The sequence below is a fragment of the Camelus ferus genome, chromosome 2 (genome assembly GCF_009834535.1).
Source record: "Camelus ferus isolate YT-003-E chromosome 2, BCGSAC_Cfer_1.0, whole genome shotgun sequence".
NCBI lineage: Eukaryota > Metazoa > Chordata > Mammalia > Artiodactyla > Camelidae > Camelus > Camelus ferus.
The window spans coordinates 40,145,716-40,167,253 of record NC_045697.1 but is presented as its reverse complement, the minus strand read 5'-3'; the positions used below and the strand labels follow the sequence as shown (position 1 = coordinate 40,167,253).

Below are 21,538 nucleotides of genomic sequence, written 5' to 3'. Positions count from 1 at the left end.
TGCTGAGAGGCTCATGGGGCCCAGACGCCTGTATCTGAGCAAAATTCCTCAGGAGATTATGATGCACACCCAGATCACCAGTCCCGGCCCTCTAGACCTGTAGTCCACAGCCCAGCTGAGGCCCCTGTGATACTCTCATTCCCCCAGAGGGAAACCGCAGTGAGGTCGAATAACCTTAAAAGGCTTATCAAAGCTTTTTCTAGCATAATGGCTTTTTAACTCCATAAATAACACTGGGTTTTCCCAACATGGTTTGGATTTCATGCTTCCACAAAAACATCAATACATTTATTAGTATTTATTAAATAATGGCAGATCATTGATTCATATAATATTGAAGCCGGAAGACAACTAACCCACCTATTCTTTTTAAAGGTGAGGAAACCAATGCCAGAGACATGAATAACTTGTCACAAGTTTCTAGAACTCAATTCTTTTTCAGGGCAATAAGTTAAACTAGATTTCTTCCCCATGGTTACTCTCTGACTGGATGAACTAACACTACATAATAGCACTAGTTTATGACCTGGGTTCTTTCGTGTAGAATTTAGTTCATTGTGATTTCTATAAATGTTTCTGTTAAAACTAATTCTTGTTGAACAATAGCATGATGGCAAGTGAAAAGAAGACAACCAACAAAACTTCACTGAATACTGAAGTCAAGGTGCTCCCTTTTTAATGTGGGGTAAATTGTGTAAATCAAAGAGGAATTTAAGAAAATTTTTTTAGAAGTAACAATTTTAGGTAGGCAATTGTAAGGAAGATAACAATCATGCAAGCCAAGGCTACGTGATTCTTCCACAGGCCCCAAGGTGAGAGATCGATGCCCTGGTTTGCCAAAAATTCTTCGCCAGTACATCTGAAATTCAATAGGAAAAGAATATGACTTCATTCTTAGCATCTGTCAAATTTTACTTAATATAGTCACTGTTCCTTAAAGAAGCATATAGGTTACCAAGTCTTAAATAAATATCCCTTTATTTATAATAGGAAACAGTCATTGATACTTACAATTCTGCTAGACACCATGAAGCAACCTGCATATAACAGTTGAGTTAATCCTGAAAATAACCCTATGGGGTGGACATTATACACATTTAAAAGATGAGGAGACTAAGGTTTCCGGAACTTGGCCAAGTTCACAGACTCACACTTTGAACCAAGCTACCAGCCTCTCCAAATTCACTTGTTTTCAAGTCTGCGGTGCTGCTCACGTCAAAGAGCAGAAACATGTATTGAGTAATTTTCACTCAAAATGACAGGGAAAACTGCAGCTTTAGCAAATGAGATCCAAGGCCCTGATAAAGATGATCGGCACTCTTTGTAGAGCTCATTACACACATCAGCCACACAAAAGCACTCAGGCTGAGAATTCGGAAACGAGGCGAAAAGGTGAGTATGGGCTTCCTGCCAGAGCTGCCCTGTCAGCTCTCCCACCAAGCCTGGCATGAGCATCGCAGACACTGGGCCACAGGACGTCACCAGGAGGCCCAGTTGCCAGTTAAGTGTTCGCGGGAGCAGGAGAAGGGCAAGACGGAGCAGCCTCGCCACAGGCCAGAAAAGCAGCTGGTACTAAAAATAAAACCACATTTTATTGCCTGGTATCATTTTTGTGTGACTCTTGGAATTTAGCAGTTCCAAAAAAAAAGGTTGTACCCAGATCAAAAGAAAGGCAGTGGGTGGGATAAAGGAAGCTTCTCTTCACAGAGGTTTTTCTGGCAATACTTCAAAATAGCCATTTGTCCTGTTATATTAAGAATATTCTACTTGAATATTCATGAGATTTAGGATAGTAGCATTTTCTTTTCTCTCATTAATTAATGTATTAAAAATCGCACCATGAACAACAATCACCAAAAAGGAAAATGTTGATTTTAAAACAACACCTCTAATTTTATTATAATCTACATTTTTGTTTTATGGATATTATACCAAAAAAAAAAAAAGGATTTCCTTTTCAGCTTACTGAAATATGTATTTCTCTCTTTAGAGGATACACCCTTTGCTGGGTCAGTTTTGAAAAAAAAAACAACTGTGCAGACTTTGATTTCATGTTTCCTAAATGCAAGAGGAAGAGGCAAGTACCAGGACTGTGGCAGGAAAATGCTCACTCCCTTTCTGTTCCTCTGCCCTTTCAGCTCTTCCTGTGGGCCACGGGTTGGGCTTGCAGGAATCCCTAAGTTCATGGATCCACACCCTTCAAATAATCCATACAGTTCCAATACTGCTAAGGCCTTGCTATGATGTCAAAGCAGCTCATTTCAAACTCAGATGTTCTGAAAAAACAGAAACTCAAACCCACAATCTTAGCAGCAAGAGGATCTTTTAAAAAGGCCCCAAACAAACAAGTAACACAAAAGAAACATTTCTCCAACTAAAATATGATGTTGACCGTAATAGAATACCTCGGAGTTGTAGGACACTTTCATGTGCACAACTCACTTTAGAGATGAGAAAATTTAGGCTCAGAGAAGTCAGTGTCCCTGAAAGGACTCCCCAGCTCTAAGCCTGGTGGGGTTTCTGCATCACATCTCAACAGTAAGCAAACCCACTACGACGATGAACGCAAGAACGCAAACTTACATCGCAAAGCTACAGCTACTGTTTGCTGTTACATTGAGTCCTGGGCAGAAGTTTTGTCCCAGAAATTCATTGTGCTGCAAAGCCTGTAACACAAGGAGGAGCAGGGCAGGGAAAATAGTTTTACATTTCAAAAAGTTTCCAAAGAAGTATCACAACCCCATCCTCTGAATTTAATCTTCATTGTTATTTCTCAAAAATAAAAACCAAGCTTCATGTTCACTGTCTTTGTCACACCAAAGCAGCTAAAATTATTTTCCCTGGCAATCAAGAGGCCCAGGGTTAAGATTTTGGCTTCTAATACAAAGGGAGTTAAGTATTTGGCCAAGAGGGGAGACCTCTGGTTCTGTTCCCCATAGTCCTTTCCTTTTTCTCTCCCCAGTGTGATGACCCCAGAAACACTGTAATTAAAATGATACAGTGGTACTCAATGACAATTGGTAATTTATAGTAAGAATCTTTTGTATTGCTCTTGTTTATTCTCATCAAACCCAGTTCTCACAACATTGTAAAATGATTATAAATCAATAAAAAATGTTAAAAAAAAAAAAAAACCCAGTTCTAATTCTTGGGAGTTAGAGACATTTATACTACATTAAGGCATGGTTTTCTCTGGAGTTGATTAGCTGTCTAAAGCCAATAGTGGCTATGAGAATTACATGGTCTTCGTTTTTCTTCTAATTTTCCTTTCGATTTAAAATACGTATTCTAGGCTCCCATCCTCTCATTAATTTCCTTACTGAACTGAAACACTGTTATTTTTTCACATCAATTAGTCGCTCTTTCTCCTTCACCATGAGTTATCTCCCCACCCATTACCTTCCTCCAATAACCGGGTGACTGGGGAGATGCCCAGTGATTCCCAAGGTGACCCAAGGCTTAATAACATGAAACTCTACTTCATTCTCGGAAAACCTGCACAGCTCGTGGCTGGGGACGTGAGGTGGTTAGTCGTTATTTTGGCCGTTCCCAACACGGGAACAATGAACTGGTCACAGTGACAAGAAGAACGTACCGTATAGCCATATCGAGGAATGCTGAAGTACTGAAGCCACGAGAGCCAAGGTGCAATGGTTCTGAGATTCACCAACAGCCCTGAAAATATCTACAAAAAGCAAATTCCAAGAATCAGAACTGGTGAAGTGATTTCATGAAGAATTCTAGCAAGCACCCTCCTTAAGTCCCCACAGCCTTGTAACCACTTCTGCCAAGGCCAACTCTTTCTTGAAATTCTGTCCACTACCCTGGAGATGTAGCATACCCTCTTGGTATGTGTATACCTCTCGAGAGCTGGGGCTGTTTAAGATTCTAAAGGAGTGACAATATATCTATAATATAAATTTCATTTAATTGGGAGATCTTTAATTGCTGAGGCTTTCACTTTCTCTGTAACTGCACACAATGGAAGGTCAGTATGTACTGACTGTTCCAGTGATACAACCACTGTATGTTCCCACCAGTAAACATACCAGAACATACCCTGAGCATCTCATGCCCCTATTTCCATAACACAGTAATATTTATTTACAAGGGTTTGCACTCTATCTCTGCATGGTGTTAGGAATAATTTGGGGTTCAGAATGCATGCTTAAAATAACCCAAAGCCTGGAACTGATACATAGCATAATGTGGTAAAGCAAAGCATAAAACATGATCAGTATCTTCATTTAAAGCTACAAAAAAGCAGTATTGCGATGGAGATGAAGGATCACTCCAGCAAGAGAAGGCTACATAAGAAGAGGTTCACATAAAACTTTTCCTAACTGGCACAAGGCATGCTGGCATGGGCGTAACAATGACAATATTCCTGGTGTGACTACAGATTTTTAAGCTTGACCCAACCTAGTGCTTAATACATAATGCACAGCATTGCTGAGTAAAGTACAGTCTTATAACTGATTTTTAAAGTTCTACATACAAACCCTTAAATAACAATAAATCAAAGCATCTAATAATACCAAACAAAACATTTTTATATTTGAACAACATCTTATTTATTGAATGACATTATAGAAAATACACATGAAGCTTATCATTTTCTCAATAATGTTTAGATTCGTAGCTTTCAAACTCAGAAATGGAAGAATTAAACTTTGGTAAGAGTCTGTGCTAATTACCTATCAGTTAAATATATGTGATCTTACCCTAGCAGAAAAGGTATGTGTATTAAGTAAATAGGCTACACATTCCTGTTTGCTCAGTGTTGGTGGGAAATGTGGTAGCTGGTTCCCTTCACTTGCAGATTCACTTCTGTGTTCACAAAACTTAGGACCATGTGAGGTTAGGATTAAGTAAATGTTTAAAAAAGGTAAGCAGAAATATATTGATATAAGGGAATGTCAGGAACCCAGAAAGGAGGGGTCCTAGTACTGGAATTTTTCAGTATTTTTTTAAACACTCCTTTTCAAAATACAAGAGAGACCCAAGACAGACCCATGCCATATACTGCTCTATTCTCATGCAGTTTAGCTTCTCCCTTGGAGAGCAGCAGATTCAACCCAACCAGCTGCTGGCGAAACAAGCCAGCAGTCCTCTCACATCAGCACAAAACTCAGACAATGAACCTGTCATTTTAAAACCTGTTTACAATTTGAAAAAGCAAAATTTTTCTGGTTTTTAAAGTTCCAATTTATCAAGCTTTCACGATATGTCACTGAGAGGTATATTTTAAAAGCTCATCTGTAATGACACATTGACTAAGATTATAATAACCATGTTAGAACAGTAGCAAAAAAGGCTGGATAAGATCAAGAAAGAGCTGGTACGTTCCCTAATAATATAAGCTATACTTCAGTATAGGGCTTCCTGACAGCAGGAAACCTCAAAGCAGATTTTACATGACAGGTGAATCTGCAGAAAGGAATGAGGAAAAATAATTACATCTCAGGGAAGCACAGTTCCTACTCACCATCATAAACACAAAACAGATGGTCATGAGAAGTGTTGCTACGGAGACCACGCTCTGACCTGCTGCTATGGCCAGTGCCATAGAACTGGCCGCATACGCCACCATCATCAGGGTAAACATCATGATAAAGAAGGCCTCCACCACTGGTTTCAGTCCTTAGTCAGGAAGAAAAGAGGGGGTTAATCCAACAGCCTAGGTCACTGTCTATCAGGGATTGTTTATTATGTAAATAACACCATAATATTTTGAGAAACCAGTATCAGAATGAAAAAAAATTTCATCCTCTATCCAACCAACCTGTGTCACCAATTTCACTGTTTTCCCCGATATAACTGTACCAAGTTATACGGTTTTCTTTTTCACACTCACTGCATAAGCATGGAAGGCTCTGGCTTCTTTGTTTGTAATTAACAACTTCTGAGTGCCTGAGATGGAGAGCTGCAGGCAACACAACTGGACACAATTCTTCTGCCTCCTCTTCTCACGAGGAAACTTGCCAAGAGCACACTCATTTTCCCCAGACATCACCCCATTACTCACTGTTTGCTGTAACTGCGTTACTGAAGATACCGGGAAGGTCAGGACTACCTGACCTCCCAGTGGTTTTAACGTCTGGGGGAGTGTATCCATAATTCAAGTCTCCCAAGACAAATCACCCTACAACTCTGAGATTGAGGATGGGGTTAAATTAAGCTTCATAAAACTGCTTTATAAACTAAAATGGGCTAACATTATGGGTCATACAAAAATTTGCAGATTTTGCAAGAGCCATAAGAATACTATAGAGTAGATAGGAATTTGAGGACCTAGGTTCTATGCCTAATTCTTTATGACACATCTCTTATTTGTAAAATGGAAGTTTAAACTCAATCAGTAATGCTTTGTCAAAAAAACTATATTTTGGGGGGAGTGTGTGTGTGACATATATGGAAATTCTGATGTAATGAGCCTGGGGTATAGCCTCAACATAATGCATAAATCAATCTGTCTACATCTATCAAACAAATACTTTTATTAAACCAGTAAGCTCCAGAAGTCACCATCTTTCACTGTCTTTGTACACATACACAAATAAAAAAGAAATAGATAAGTAATAAATACCCCAGCTCCAGCCTCCTCCAACACAGGGTCAAATAGTTTTATGAATAATTTCCATGTTGTATATGACACACAGTATCCCTATAAAATACAGTTTTATAAACAGTTTTAAAAGCTACTTTGGGAAAAGTCTTGACAAAAATCCCCTCCGAGAACAGTTATTTGAGAGCATACATAATGACTGGATGCTTCCTTTCTCATGGCTTTCTTTACCGTTTTGAGAACCAAAGCCCGCTTGCAAAAAGTCCCCTCATCTCCAAGACTAAAGACACATACCTTCTGTCCCGTGGCTTACCTAACATGAAGTACGTTATACAAGTAAATATGATGCTTGGCAACATCCTCATAGGTAGAAAATCAGACAACAGTTTTCCAAAGAAATAAGATGACACTCTGTAGTATCCACTGATATATTCATGTCTAAAAGCAAAAATTCATATCACACACCCTCCATTAGTTTAAGAAGGCACAGACCAGAAGATTAAACCACCTGCTATACAGACTTCTGCTGCCCCCAGGGGTCTAACAACTACAGCTTCCACATCCACGAGGCCCACCCACCACCCTTCATCCCTGTCGGCATCTTTTTCTTTTTTAATTGAAGTACAGTCAGTTACAGTGTGTCAATTTCTGGTGTACAGCACAATGTCCCAGTCATGCATATACAAACATATATTTGTTTTCATATTCTTTTTCGTTAAAAGTTATTACAAGACATTGAACATAGTTCCCTGTGCTCTACAGCAGAAAGTTTTTTAAAAATCTATTTTTATACATAGTGGCTAACACTTGTAAATCTCAAACTCCCAAATTTATCCCTTCCCATCCCCTTCTTGTCAGCATCTTAAGTGTGCGCCTCCTCTGAGCCCCACAAAGCTCTGGGCAGTGACTCCTCGTCTCACTATCGAACTCCCTCCCGATGCGCCCAGTCTGCATCCTGAACACCCGCTCCAGGTGGGCAGGCTCTGCATCTCCTCCCTGTCCCAGCACCAGCTCTCCTTGAAGGCCAACACTTCTCTAGCTGAGCTTGGTGGGCGGAGGGGCTTTTCTCTCCCTACTTCTAATCATGAAGAAGGTGGCGTTGCTCTTCCCTGAGCCTCAAGTGCAGCTCTGGACCACTGACCTCGTTTTACTTCTCCCACTCTCATGATAAAAAAAAGGAAAATGGCGCTTCTTTCCGTGATCATGACTGCCAACCACGCACCCATCAGCTACCAAATCCTACTCTCTCCCCTCTGAAGTTCTAGATCCCTCCTCTTCCTGAGGGCTTCCTCCTGTAATTTCAAATTATTCCATCAATATCTTCATTCTTTCTCTAAGGATTCCTTTCCTCAACATGTAAATATGTAAGTCTCTTTCAACTTTGAAAAACACAAACAAAACAGCCCATCTTTATTTTAAGGCTGCCTTCTGGCTTCTTCCATTCGCCCTTCCGTCGTGGGCTAACCTTCTTGCTCAACTTTACCTCCTCCTTTGAATTTACTGTTCAATCCGCTCCCTTCTCTCTACCAAGCCCCTTGTGAAGGTCATCATGGCTTCTTATTTGCTAAAAACAAAAGATCCCCTGCAGCCTCTTTACTGCTTGCTTTCTTTGCAGCACTTGGATTTGCAGGCTCTGCTCTAATCTTGAAACTCCTTTTTCCCTTGGTATCAGGCCCCACATGCTCAAGATTTTCCTCCCTGGCTCTGGTTGCTCTTTTTCAATCAACATGGATAATCCCCAGGAACCCAGGCACAGCCTAATTCAGGATGTGACCAGCTTGACCAACAGTGCCCTTCCTGAAACAGAGACCCACTCACATGAAGAGCTTCTTCTCGACCACCAGGAGCTCCACGGCCGACACACTGCTGAAACACTGGTTGGTTGTCAAGAAGAAGAGCACCCCAGCTCTGTGATGAGAGAAGGGGAACAAAGGCATTGCCATCGATTAAACAGTCTTAAATCATCTCTCTACCTGCAAAACTCTTCCCTCAAATGATATCTTAACATATGACACACACAAAAAAATACATGTTCTGGTTAAAATGGAGGGAAATATGAACCCCATTAGGTCTCCCCCAACCCCTGCATCTCCAGAGTAGTACCCTTGGGGCTCCATATATCACAGCTTGAAATTCACAGTCCTGGGTTGCTATGGATTGAACTGGATTCTCTCAAAACTCCTGTGCGGAAGCCCTAACCTTCAATGCAGTGATACTTAGAGATGGTGTCTTTGGGAGGTTGTTAGGTTTAGACGAGGTCACGAGGGTGGGGCCCCACAATGAATTAGTGCCCTTAGAATAGAAGGGAGAGTCACCAGAGCTCTTGCTCTGCCGTCCAAGGACTCAGCAAGGAGGAGCAAATTAGAAGAGGGCCCTCTTCAGAACCCAACCTTGTTGGCAACCTGACCTCCAGAACTGCAGAAGTATATTTCTGTGCTTTAAGCCGCCCAGTCTGTGATTCTCTGGCACAGTCTGTGGACCAAGCTGATGATTAAACAGACCATAAAAATACTATCACCTTGGATTTTAACTAACAAACCTCTAAGTACTGTGCCTAATGTATGAACAGAGAAACAGTGAGCCAAATAAAGCTTGCCAAGGTTAAAAACCTCTGTTAGCCACTTTTTTAAAAGTTGAATAAAGAAGAAACAAAGACAGAAGGAGGCAAGAGAAAGACAGTGGAGGGAAACCTCAACTGACACCTCACTGTACAGATCCACCTCACAACCATCAGAACAGCCTTGGTGTTCTCCTTGAAAACTCATTGCCAACAGGGTTTCTTCCCAGTGGGCTCAAAAAAGAAAACAAAGGAATGCTCATAAAGGAAAAATTAATCTGTGCACCTGTAAGAAAAGGAAGATTATTAATGCTTCTCTCTCAGTAAAATAACTGAAGTTCGAAAAGGAAAAGTACTCAGTTAATCTACACTTTGAGAGAAAAATGATTTCTATGAATGCACGCCAACATTCCTGAAACAGTGTCGGGCTTTCCTTCCTAACCAAACAGTTCAATTGACATTGAGGATGTGAGTTGGAACTGAAAGAGATAAAGTGGCATGTCACTTAAATGACACACATGTAAGAGAATTTAAAAAATGTAAACCCAAAGTGTGTAAATGTCCAAAAGAAGAGTCCATAGATACTTGGTAATTGTTTTTAACACTCCCCCAAGTAAAGGAGTTAGGGAACAGGCTGTTTTAAAAGTGAATGTTTATGCAATAATGAATAAATGGAAAACACCCAGGCCTACACACAAGCACCAATGCTACTTTCTGCACACAAATAAGCCTAATATCAATGTGAAAGCTAATTTCAGAAATGTGGGGCAATTCGGCTCAACATGTTAAGTCTTACATCTAACAGTACAATAATGTTCCTAATGATTTTAAACCTGGAGATAGTGAAATTCCCTCTAAATCATAAGATAATTTATTTTATAGTAAAGAGTTTTTATTGATAAAGAATTTGATGTATTCTAGTACTTTCCAAGGTGGTAATTCATGTCGGTAGTGTCTACTTATGGATCATAAAAATTCTTTAAATACCTTTTCTTTTAATAGACGTTAATCTGTTTAACTCTCATCTCCTCAGTTTTATAAGGTGTCGTTAGGTCAAAGAAGCTGTCATTCTACCCATGATTATACAGGTTAGGGAAAGAGCAAAGAAAGCATCTCTCTGGAATAATTCATTCCTCAAAAAGAGAACCAAACCACACTGGCCTCCAGAGCAATTTCAAATGATTTAAAAAAAAAAAATTGGTGGCAAGCTTACGTCAAAAATAAAAATGAAAATAACTCCAATGCTCTATTTCTCCAGAAAACATGTGAAGAAACAGCTCACGCTCTTCTTTATTTCTCTGGAGTCTTCTACCAAGAGCTTGGATGAACAGATCTCCAGTTCCTCTCTAAAATTCCAGTTGAGGGCAGGTTTCCCAATAGCTTTTCCCAAATGCTTCCCTCAGCACAGAATACCCACAGCTCTAGATCCTGTGGTACATACTCTGTGATTCAAGAAAATATGGCATCTACAAAGGGTACAATCGGGCAATTCCTAGCAAGTTTGGAATTAAGCCAGAGAGCAACTCTGCCCTCGGGGAAGGTGAAAAGAAAAAGCAATGACATAACTCCGGGGGAAAAAGCCCCAGTAACTGTCTCACCATATGATCCCACACAGGAGATACCTTACTCCACCTGAATGAGAACTGACTTCTATGTTTCCTCTTTCTTTCACAAACAATCCCCCTTTCCAGACAAAATAGATTCAACTTAAGGTGCCACAACTCCACCGAGCAGTGAGATGGGGGGCTAACACCACCCCTACTCTGGCGGGGAGGGTAACCTGAGACCCCAGGTGTACAGCGTGGGGGACACTGCCAGGCCCAGGGCAGTTCTCAATACACAAAGCCAAGGAGAAGTCAGCAGCTCCCACATTGCTCAGCACCTCCGTTCAGAGCATGCTACAGCCATTACAAAGTCTCATCAGGAAACAAGTTTTATGGGCATGGTATGACTGAAACCAGGTAAGGAAAATTAACTTAAGTACTAACCATACAACAGTTAGAAAAAACTGACTCCCAACCACCTCCCCATGTCAAACAAATCAAAAATTAAAAAGGAAATTGACTCACAGGCAACAAAAGAAAAATATAGATAAAATGAGCTATGTCAAATTAAAAATAGATAAACTGGGCTATGTCAAACTTCAAAACTTTTGTGCATCAAAGGACGTTACCAACAGAGTGAAAAAACAATCCACAGAATGGCAGAAAATATTTGCAAATTTATATCTGATAAGGGGTTAATACCTAGAATATATAAAGAAGTTTCACAGCTCAACAATTTTTTTAATCCAATTGGGAAATGAGTAAAGAATTTCAATAGATATTCTTCCAAAGAAGATACACAAATGAACAATATGTACATGAAAAGATGCTCAATGATAATCATTAGGGAAATACAAATCAAAACCACAATGAGATACCACTTCACTCCAATTAGGGTGGCTATTACATACATACATATATATATGTATATATATGAAACAAAAACAGGAAAAACCAGAAAATAATAAGTGTGGCAAGGTTCAGGAGAAACTGAAACCCTGTGCACTTGTGGCAGAAATGCAAAATGGTGCAGCTGCTGTAAAAGATAGGATGGCAGTTCCTCAAAGAATCAACAGAATTACTAAATGATCCAAAAATCCCACTTCTGGGTATATACTCAAAAGAACTGAAAGCAAGGATTCAAACAGGTATTATTTGTGTACTCATGTTCCTAGCAGCATTATTCACAACAGCCAAAAGGTAGAAACAAGTGTCCATAGACAGATAAACTTATGGACAACATGTGGCCTATCCATACAGTGAAATAGTATTCAGCCTTGAAAAATAAAAATTTCTGACACATGCTCCAACATGGATGAACCTTGAAGATACTACGCTAAGGAAAACAAGCCAGTCACCAAAGGACAAATACTCTATGAGTCCACTTATATGAGGTACCTAGAATAGTTAAAACCAGAGACAAAGTATAATGGTGGTTTCCAGGGGCTGGGGAAAGGAGGAATGGGGTGTTGGTGTCCAATGGGTACAGAGATTCAGTTTGGGAAGATGGAAAAAGTTCCAGGGCTGGATGGTGGGGATGGTTGCACAATAATGTGAATGTGATTAATGCCACTGAATTATACACTTAAAGTTGGTTTACAGGGTAAATTTTATGTTCTGTGTATTTTAACCATTGTATATATACACATGAATATGAAAACTAACTCCTCCATTTGGCTTTCAATTCATTTACTTATCCTACTGCTCAATTTACCCTGTGCTTGTCTCAAATTCATATTTTTAATGGATTTTCAAAAGCTTAGAAAAAAAAGTAATAGCACTTTCTCAAAATCAGGACCCAAATTTACTCACCTGTTCTGGATTCCTGTAGGATCATGTTTCAGGTCATAGAAAATGGCACCTATAACCAGTCCCAGGATGGCTGTTACAATGATCTTTTCCAAAAAAAAAAAAAAAAAAAGAGAGAGTTTCAATTAAAGGTAAAAACTTAACAAACCATTTAGTATTCAAATGTATCTGGCTCCACAATCAAATCCCTCCACTGATGTAGATATTTTAAATGGCCTTGCCAGAGTCTTTGTGAAAACAGAAAGCAATGCATGTTATTTAGACTGCTTTTTAAATTAAAATAAAACAATTCATCTGTGTGCTGGGAAGACTGACAAGAGAACAAAAGAGAAAAGCCAAGATTCCTCCCAGTGCTTGACCAGGCACCGCCAGTTCATGGTCCAGTTCAGGCTATGGGGACTGGAAAGGCCATATAGTGTCGCAGAACAACACAAGTACCTAGCAAAGTAGTCTGGGGTATAAAATAAAGTCCAAATGGCTCAGAGCTCTGGCCTGAACTCTTAACCTTTGTGCCAGTGAACATGCACAGTTTGATATTTCAAGAGGTTCCAGTAAAAACAGGATATCTTTACTCTTAACATGAAAAATAAATAAAAATTTAAAAAAATTTAAAGCACGCATGAAAAAATTCTAACAATGGAATTTTGCACAATAAGGAAGTAGGGGTAAGCTGGGGCCCACCCATCTGACCTGGGGACAGTCTATGCCTGTGCTGGAAAAGTGCATTGTCACTGTCACCAAAGCATTCAGCCAGCTGTCTCTGAGGACACCCAAGTGCTTCAATTACCAATGCTCCTGTCACTGCCTTTCCAGCAACCTCAGTCCATAGGGCCTACAGTCAACAGCAGAACTTAGCTGCCCATTCTCTGCTACTCTCACCAACCTTCACTCACTCAGTCTCTTTGATGACTCCTAAGAAGACTAGATGAACATCACTTCTGTTTTTAAGACTGATAAAATGTCTCTTAAGAACACTTCTATAAGCGAAGGGTTAAGGGTTATATTATACTTTATTCAAGGAAATTCTACTTATTGTACTTTTAAATTAAATTTTATTAAATATATTAAATATAAATATATAAGAAATGATAATCTTAAAAAAATACAATATCCCACCATGTATCTTGGAATCTCCAAAGTTAAAAAAACAAAACAAAACAAAACAAAACAACAACTCATTACTACAACTGTTCAATAGTATTAAAACTTGTAAAATAACTTATAAAGATACTTTTGGCTGAAGCAAACAAAACTGGAAAACAGGATCATGATCTGTGAAGACTAGTTTGTGAAGATCAGAGTCTGGAAAAAGTATGATTAGAGATGTCCTTAAAAAAATGCCTAAAAAGACAGTCAGATATTTGAAAAAAATCTATTACCCTGGCATATATTAATTAGCTTAAAAATATAAATAATAATGACTCCATCAGCACGCGTGCCTGCACACGTGTACAAGCCCATGCTTTCACACCGTATAACTCTAAGAATATTCAGACTTTTAAAACTGGACACTCCACATGCTTTGTTTCTTTTGCATTCAAACTTGGTAACTTACATTAACAGACTGTCAGGACTATTATTAAGATGCTTCCTAAGGGTTTCAAAGTTCTAAAAGTATCTTCAAAGAAAAATTTTAAACACATTGACAAAATGATCAATCTCACAATTTTGTCATGCTTTTATAAAGTGTGCCTATTTATACCTTCTTGCATTAAGGCAAAGAAAATAAACAGGAAAACTAAACATTGCTCACTGGAGCAAAGACATCCTATCTACAAGTTCTGTGCACTTGGCTTCTTCTGAACAAAAGGGAGAGAAAAAAGAAATTCCCTAAATATGTCATTCTGTCTTTGTTCAAATGTGTTTACCAACATTTTCTCAAGGTGAATTCTGAAGGATGTTTATGGCCATCACTGAAAAAATTAATCCACAGTCAAATGTTAAACGTGCTAATAGAAACAATGAATCTCCAAGAACTATGATAAGGTTTTCCAAATTGATTGTACAGTCAGAAAAACTTTGGCACACTAAATGGACATTAAATCTTCCTATACAGATAATCCATTCATTCCAAGACCTTCCAAAGATAACCTCTGGTTAAATGCATTTTCAGAGGCAAAGTCTGACTTACGTAAATGACTAGTTCAAACCTAATTATGGCTATAAGACTAGCTGTACAAGGCTTGTCAACAGGAAGCCATAAAACATTTTAATAGCTCCACATTTAAACACTTAGAGCAGTAAAAGACACATTCACAAGATTAAAAAACCCTAAATTAAAAGTCACCAAGCTATGGCCCCCAGGCCAAACAGGGCCTCTCCCCTATTTCTGGTCAGCCCATGAGCTAAGAACACTTTTTACCATTTTTTTAATGGTTGGGAAAAAAGCAACAAGAATAATATTTCTTGCCCCATGAAATTTATATACAATTTAAATTTCAGTGTCCATGAATAAAGTTTTATTGGAACACAGCATGTTCCCTTCTTTTAATGTATTATTTTTGGCTGCTTTCTTGCTAAAATGGCAGAAATGACTACCTGAGACAAAGACCACTGACCTACAGAGCCTTGAGTATTTACTCTCTGACCTTTTACAGAAAAGGTTGCCTACCCCTGTCTTAAGCTAACATTCTAGTATTGACATATCTGAAAAAGAGTTTCCCCGCTACAGGCAGATACCCAGGGAGACGTAAGGCTCTGTCCTTGTCCTGTGAGATTGCCACTGCCCTGAACATAGCTGGGATTCCTCTTGAGCTCACTGAGGAGGCAAGTAAGCTGAACACGCAACCTGGAGGCACGAGGCCTGTTTGCATCTGTGAAGGAAGGCTAGCACCTGAAAGATGCAGAAAGCTGGTGTCCTGTTAGAAACAGCTCCACATTCTAATCACCCCTGCCTAGAACTACCACATAGACTCGTCCCTTCGTATCCGCAGGTCACTGGTTCCAGGATCCCCACCGATATCGAAATCCACAGATGCTCAAGACCCTTCTATGAACCAAGATGTACAGTCAGTCCTACACATGCATGAGCTCCGCCAACCTCAGTGTGTAAGGAATACACAGATACCGAGGGGGCTGGCTGTACATGACTTGGACAAGACACATCTAAACCATTTTTAGAGGCAAGAGAAATTTATTTTCCAAATAAAAAAAATATAATGCATAACTCACACTAAAGAATCAACTGCATTGTATCATCTCACTGTTGAATGATGGGTACCCATGTTGACCTTTGTTACAGCACTTGTTCCACAATGACATCAAATCTACTCTAAAAGAATAAAACCTTACCTTTGAGTGATGGGACACAAAAGTGCTCATGTTCTGATGGATACACCAAATAACAAGTACAAAACTGGAGCAACTAGCAGTACATCTCAAAGAGGAATATAAGGTCTCGGCATGAAAACTTAGAAGGCAACAGCAGTGAAGTATGAAAACTATGGCACGTGTGGTAAGAAGTCAGTAATATTCCATTAGATCCAACAACATGCCATCTTTTAGTACTCAACAGAAATGCAATAATGCAATAAATGATAATAAAATCAACCACCCACCAAATAACTGGTTAAACTGACTTTCTTAAAAAGGATGGACCAATGAACTGGGAATATGAGGGTTTGGGGTGACAGAGGGCTTAAGAATAACAGAAAAATCATAAAGGAGTCATCATCAACTCCTATCAACCAAAAGAGAAAAAGAACACTAGATCATCTTCATTAAGAGAAAGTTAGTCTGATAGTGAATAGCCTTACCGAACAGAATTCAAGTTGGCTTACTACCTTTGTGTTAATTGCAAACTGTTTTAGGTATCTAGTTCCCTCCTAAGATGAGAACACCTAAATGAAGAAGGCCAGTTATAAGAAACAGCAATTGCACACAGGCTCTTCCTGCAGACAGCAGTTGGCCCTACTGTCTTCAGGGACATTCAGTGACATCCAGCTGAAGGCTTCCCCGGCCACCAGATGCAAAATGCAGACCTACCCCTTTCCTTCCTCTCCCTCCTCCTCCATCTCCTCTCCTTCTCTCTGTCTCTCCTCCTTTCTCCATTTCTCTGCCTAAACCCTTTTCACAGTCTCTTTTACCATCTGGCATGCTATACATTTTACATCTATATGAATTTATCATCTGTCTCTCCTCACAAGAAAGTAAGCTCCATGAAAACAGGGATTTTATTTTTGCCCACTTCGTTCACTGCTGTCCACAAGCTCCAAACTGCAGCATGTGATCAGTGAGAACTTGCTGGATGCATCAGGAAGTGAATGTACACAGCCACCAGAAAACCCCAAATGTGGCCAAACATTTCCTTCACTTCACAATTTTTGAAAAAAAATTTTTTTTCTGCAAAGATTATCCATCACAGCTTGTCTAAATCAACAAAAATCCTGAATTAGGCAGTCCAAAAAAAAAAAAAACCCACTGAAAAAAAAAGTCTTCTATAAGCAGAAACTCGATTGTGTTTACTTGTTTCTATATCCCAGATGGAATGGGGATCAATAAATGACAGGGTGTGTTGAAGATAACATAATCCTAAAACAGATTCTATCAGAACCCCCTGTCCCCACGTATTTCACAGCACAATCAGAAGACTCTGCCAGGTTACCTGAGCTATAGAAGCCTGAGGATTACCCAGTAAGTTTTTGAAAGAACGCCTGGAAATCCACTTGAGCTGATGACAAAAGGAGGTAGCATAGGTGATCTCCTTGTAGGCAAGACTCTTCTTCTTTTTCGGACCTACTGAGAACTGATCTAACTCAACTTTGGTTTCTCTGAAGAAGGAGGAGTTGACATAAAACTCAGCTAATTTATCTATGAGTGGGGTATCTTTCTTGGCAGGCGCTTCAGTCTCCTTGGCTTTGGAAGAAAAGTGGATAAAGAAGGGAAACATTATTAACACTTTTTTGAAACCTCTTTCTTAGATTCTTCCCTAGCACCTTAATTCTAAAGCTTGAGTATAAAAAATTATGAGATCTGTCATTGCTTTACAAATGAGAAGAATACAGTAAACTGGCCTACTTCTATAAACTTATGGATACCACTGACCTTTTCTTAACTATAATGTTCGGATCCTAATTCTTTTAAAATAGACTTCTCACCACACAGAGTTATAATTCCTAATAAAAAAAAAAAAACCTGGTTCTTGCTTTTTTCCAATGTGCAAATGCATAAATTGCCAAGTTTCTTATTTCAAAACAGTACACAGTTGGCCCTCTGTATCCACAGATGTGGAACCCAGGGATAGGGAGGGCCTCCTGTAAGGGACTCGAGCACTGTAGTATCTGCAGGGGGTCCTGGAATCAACTCCCCATGGATACCATGTGTAAACAATGGGCTTTTTTTTTAAATGGGAACTCCCCTTAGAGCTGACACTACCATACAAATGCTCATTTATAAATTAAGTCAAAAACACAGCACTCAGAGACAATAAAATCTGTGTTAACTGATGCTATTAGAGATTGAATGTCTGTGTGCCTCCAAAATTCATATGCTGAAACCCAGTTCCCAATGTGATGGTATCTGAAGGCAAGGCCTTTGAGAGATGATTAGGTCATGAGGGTGGAGCCTTCATGAGTGGGATTAGCACCCTTATCAAAGAGACCCCAGAGAGCTCCCCTACAACTTCCACCATGTAAGGAGGCAATGGGAAATGAGATGGTCGCCCATCTATGAACCAGGAAGCAGGGCCTCAACAGAGACCAAATCTGCTGGCATCTTGATCTTGGACTTCCAGCCTCCAAAACTATGAGAAATAAAGGTTTGTTGTTTAAGCCACCTAGTCTACAGTATTTTTGTTACAGCAGCCAAACAAGCTAGGACAACTTGTATCAGAGGATGGCATTAATAGAAATTCACACAGCCACGTTTTAATGAGCTACCACATTGCTAAACTTCAGCCAACTCAATTAGGCAATAATCTGCGACTCTTAACAGATTTGCATACCTTCACCATCTCTGTCCTCTCTGTTTAGCACCACAGCAGAGGAGTCTCCATTAATGACATCCAGGAAGAAGTCTGCAGGGTTATTATAGGGCTCACAATGGTAACCTGCAAAAGAAAGTAACTCAGATACACAAACCTGATAGTCTTAGGAAATAAAGACTTTCAAGGGATGAGGGAGGGACGCCTGGGGAGACAGAATCTAACAATTTCTCCCTCACCTTCCTTCTCTCTTCTCCTCTCATTAATTTACCTTTTCCTTTTATATATTCAATCACACTATATTTCAACAATTCTCTATCCTGGCAAAATAACACACTCCCAACCACTTGGATTCTCAGAAATCTTCTGTTGGTGCTTGGTGCTTACCCATCCTAATTCACGAGACCTGAAACAGCTATCAATATGATCTGGTGCTTATCAGAACTTCTTCAAAAACTTAAATCTAGGTGCAAGGAAAAAAAATAAGTTGAAAAAAAAAAAGCAGTAGCAGAACGAATGCTCTTTATAGCAAGGCAACAAGCAAAGCCAACTAAGGCACAGCAGGACTGTGTTTGGGAGAGGCCTGGGGGTATGTTCTGTTTCCCAGCTCACTTGGGGACTGCCAAAACGCCAGTACCCACCTAGCAATGAATGCTTCTGCCTCTACTAAATTCAGGTACAAGTGGTCACCCGCCATAATTCCAATATAGAGAACCAATCACCAGAGCAGCATTCTCAGAAGAATGTGGCTGGGACAGCACAGCTCACCACTTATCTCAACTTCTTGTAGCATGACCATCTGAACTCAGCCTAGCCTGGAGACTGACTCTTGGGTTCATCTCCTCTAAACTCCCTACACCTATGTGTGCTTCTTAAGTTTAAATGATAAAGTAAACAAAAACATTTTAAAAGATGGCCAACAAATATTTAAAACTACATTTGAAGTCATGGAGCACCATCCAAGTACCTCTAAAGTGAAGAAGATTGCATAAGTCATAAAAAATTAAATATTTCCATTTAAAATAGAACCACACATGTAGAATAGATAAACAAGATTATACTGCATAGCACAGGGAAATATATACAAGATCTTCTGGTAGCTTACGGAGAAAAAAAATATGACAATGAATATATATGTATGTTCATGTATAACTGAAAAATTGTGCTCTACACTGTAATTTGACACAACATTGTAAAATGACTATAACTCATTAAAAAATGTTCTAAAAAAATAAAATAAAATAGAACCAGGCAGTCCAGAACCATCAGAAATGTTGGCACATTGAAGTCAGGCTTAAAACTAACCATTATACTGACAGGTAAGTCACACACATCCTAAATCTGCAACCTAATATTACCAGAAAATTAAGCATCATCTCCGTGAACCCCCACCAACATAGCTCAACATCCCACGCAAGAGGAAAAAATGATGAGCCCTGCTCTGTATTATGGTCAAGAAGACAAACAATCTGGGGACATCAGGCCTTTCCAAAAGTATTCACCAGACAGATAACTGGCTATGAGGCCAATATATTCACTGAACTGTTAGAAAAGGTCACCAGAACTGGGAAGGAGAACAGATACAGACCCAGTAGAAAAACTCATGCACACACACATGTACACACACTCAAACAGGACAGAAAAAGCGAACTAAATAACAAGCTGGTGCTTCAAAGTGAAGAAAAATTCCAGCACCAAACTAACTACAGCTGTTTTGGAGTGGTGGAACCCACGGTACATCTACTCAAAGATCACAGCACTCCCATCAACCCCTTTGACCTCTTATAGGATTCTATTAAGGAAGGATCTTACTGCATGAAAAAGTCAACCATACCGATGGATTCAAAGTACCCCAAGGCCTCCTGAGCAGGCCCGTGGAACATGAGTCTTCCTGAGGCCAACAAGGTGAGGCTGTCAAACAGCTTGAAGATGGAGTAGCGAGGCTGATGAATGGAGAAGATGATTGTCCGTCCTTGCTTAGACATCCTAAGTTAGAAGTGAGAAGATAACGAGTCATTAAACATTGGAAACTTGCATTCCTTGGCAAAATACTTTATTATTCCTACCTTTAGTTCATTTGTTCACTGTTCAACTTGATTTTCTCTTACTAAATTCTCATCTCTCTTTTTTTTTTAATCTATCTGATAGGGAACCAGAGCTGGAATGTTAGTGGACAACAAGGAGCCAGTAAAGGACTGGCAGCAGAGACGTGGACTGGTGTGAGAACTTTGTACATCAGGTGTGGTCTGAGGACCACTGAGCATCAGTATCAGTATTTCCTAATAGCAGTGGAAAATCTTGAACATCACCTCAGAGCCATAGAAATAGAACCTGCATTTTAACAAGACCCAAAATGAACAGTGTACACAGTGGAGCTTGATATGCACTAGGCTTGATATGCACTAGGAGCTGTCCAGCATGTGGAAAGATGCTGTGTGCTAATTAGTCCAAAACATAACATAGTCCAGTATTCTGTATCAATTCATCATTCTCTAATGAACACTGTTAACATGGTGACAGATAATAAAAATACCATCGATGTTCAGTTAGAGAAACTGAACCTGAACCCCAGACCCAATACTTGACATCTTCACTTATATGTGCCATAGACATCTCAAACTTAAAATGTCTAAAATCTTAGACATCTTCCCATTTTCCCCTTTCTTCTTATCCTAGCATAGAGCCTTGCTTACAAGGTCATGGACGTCAGAGGAAGCAAGGTAGTCATAAGGAGGGATGTCATATGATGGTGGTGTGTCTGACAGCTTTTAAAAACTGGACGGAGTGGTGGCTGTCTTAGAGGCAATGGCCAGAGTGACTGGGATATTGGTTACATTCAACAATTACGTTAGGTGACTGAGCAAGTAAGTAAACACACTGAGATGATGGGAGCCGAGTTTCTCACTGTCTGAAATGTCACTTACAAACAGGGAAAGGGCAAAGACTAAAAAGAACATTCAAGTGTTAGATTACAATTGGAAATATTATGAACTCATGGTTTTGCTAATTTTATACGTAATAACAGAGCAATAGTTAGAAATATATTTACATGTATCATTCTATTTGAACTATATATACACACAAAACATATTTATAATAAATACATATTCCCAAATAAAATATAGATATGTATTTCTATG

General features: G+C 39.4%; 1 protein-coding gene across 6 annotated transcripts in view; it reads right to left on the bottom strand.

Moving 5' to 3' along the window:
* Positions 1–642: 642 nt before the first annotated feature.
* The window catches only part of ABCG2 (ATP binding cassette subfamily G member 2 (Junior blood group)), a 114,819-nt gene continuing 93,923 nt past the window's right edge, over positions 643–21,538 (bottom strand). For all 6 annotated transcript variants that reach the window (XM_032498302.1, XM_032498297.1, XM_032498281.1 and 3 more), the window contains 10 exons: positions 20,233–20,384; positions 18,420–18,524; positions 17,082–17,332; positions 12,482–12,564; positions 8,387–8,476; positions 6,882–7,006; positions 5,489–5,643; positions 3,596–3,685; positions 2,584–2,666; positions 643–859 (listed from right to left, as the gene is read on the bottom strand). In XM_032498302.1, coding sequence (XP_032354193.1) covers positions 712–859; positions 2,584–2,666; positions 3,596–3,685; positions 5,489–5,643; positions 6,882–7,006; positions 8,387–8,476; positions 12,482–12,564; positions 17,082–17,332; positions 18,420–18,524; positions 20,233–20,384 — 1,282 coding nt within the window. In that variant the 3' untranslated portion in view covers positions 643–711. The remainder of the gene's footprint in view (positions 860–2,583; positions 2,667–3,595; positions 3,686–5,488; positions 5,644–6,881; positions 7,007–8,386; positions 8,477–12,481; positions 12,565–17,081; positions 17,333–18,419; positions 18,525–20,232; positions 20,385–21,538) is intronic.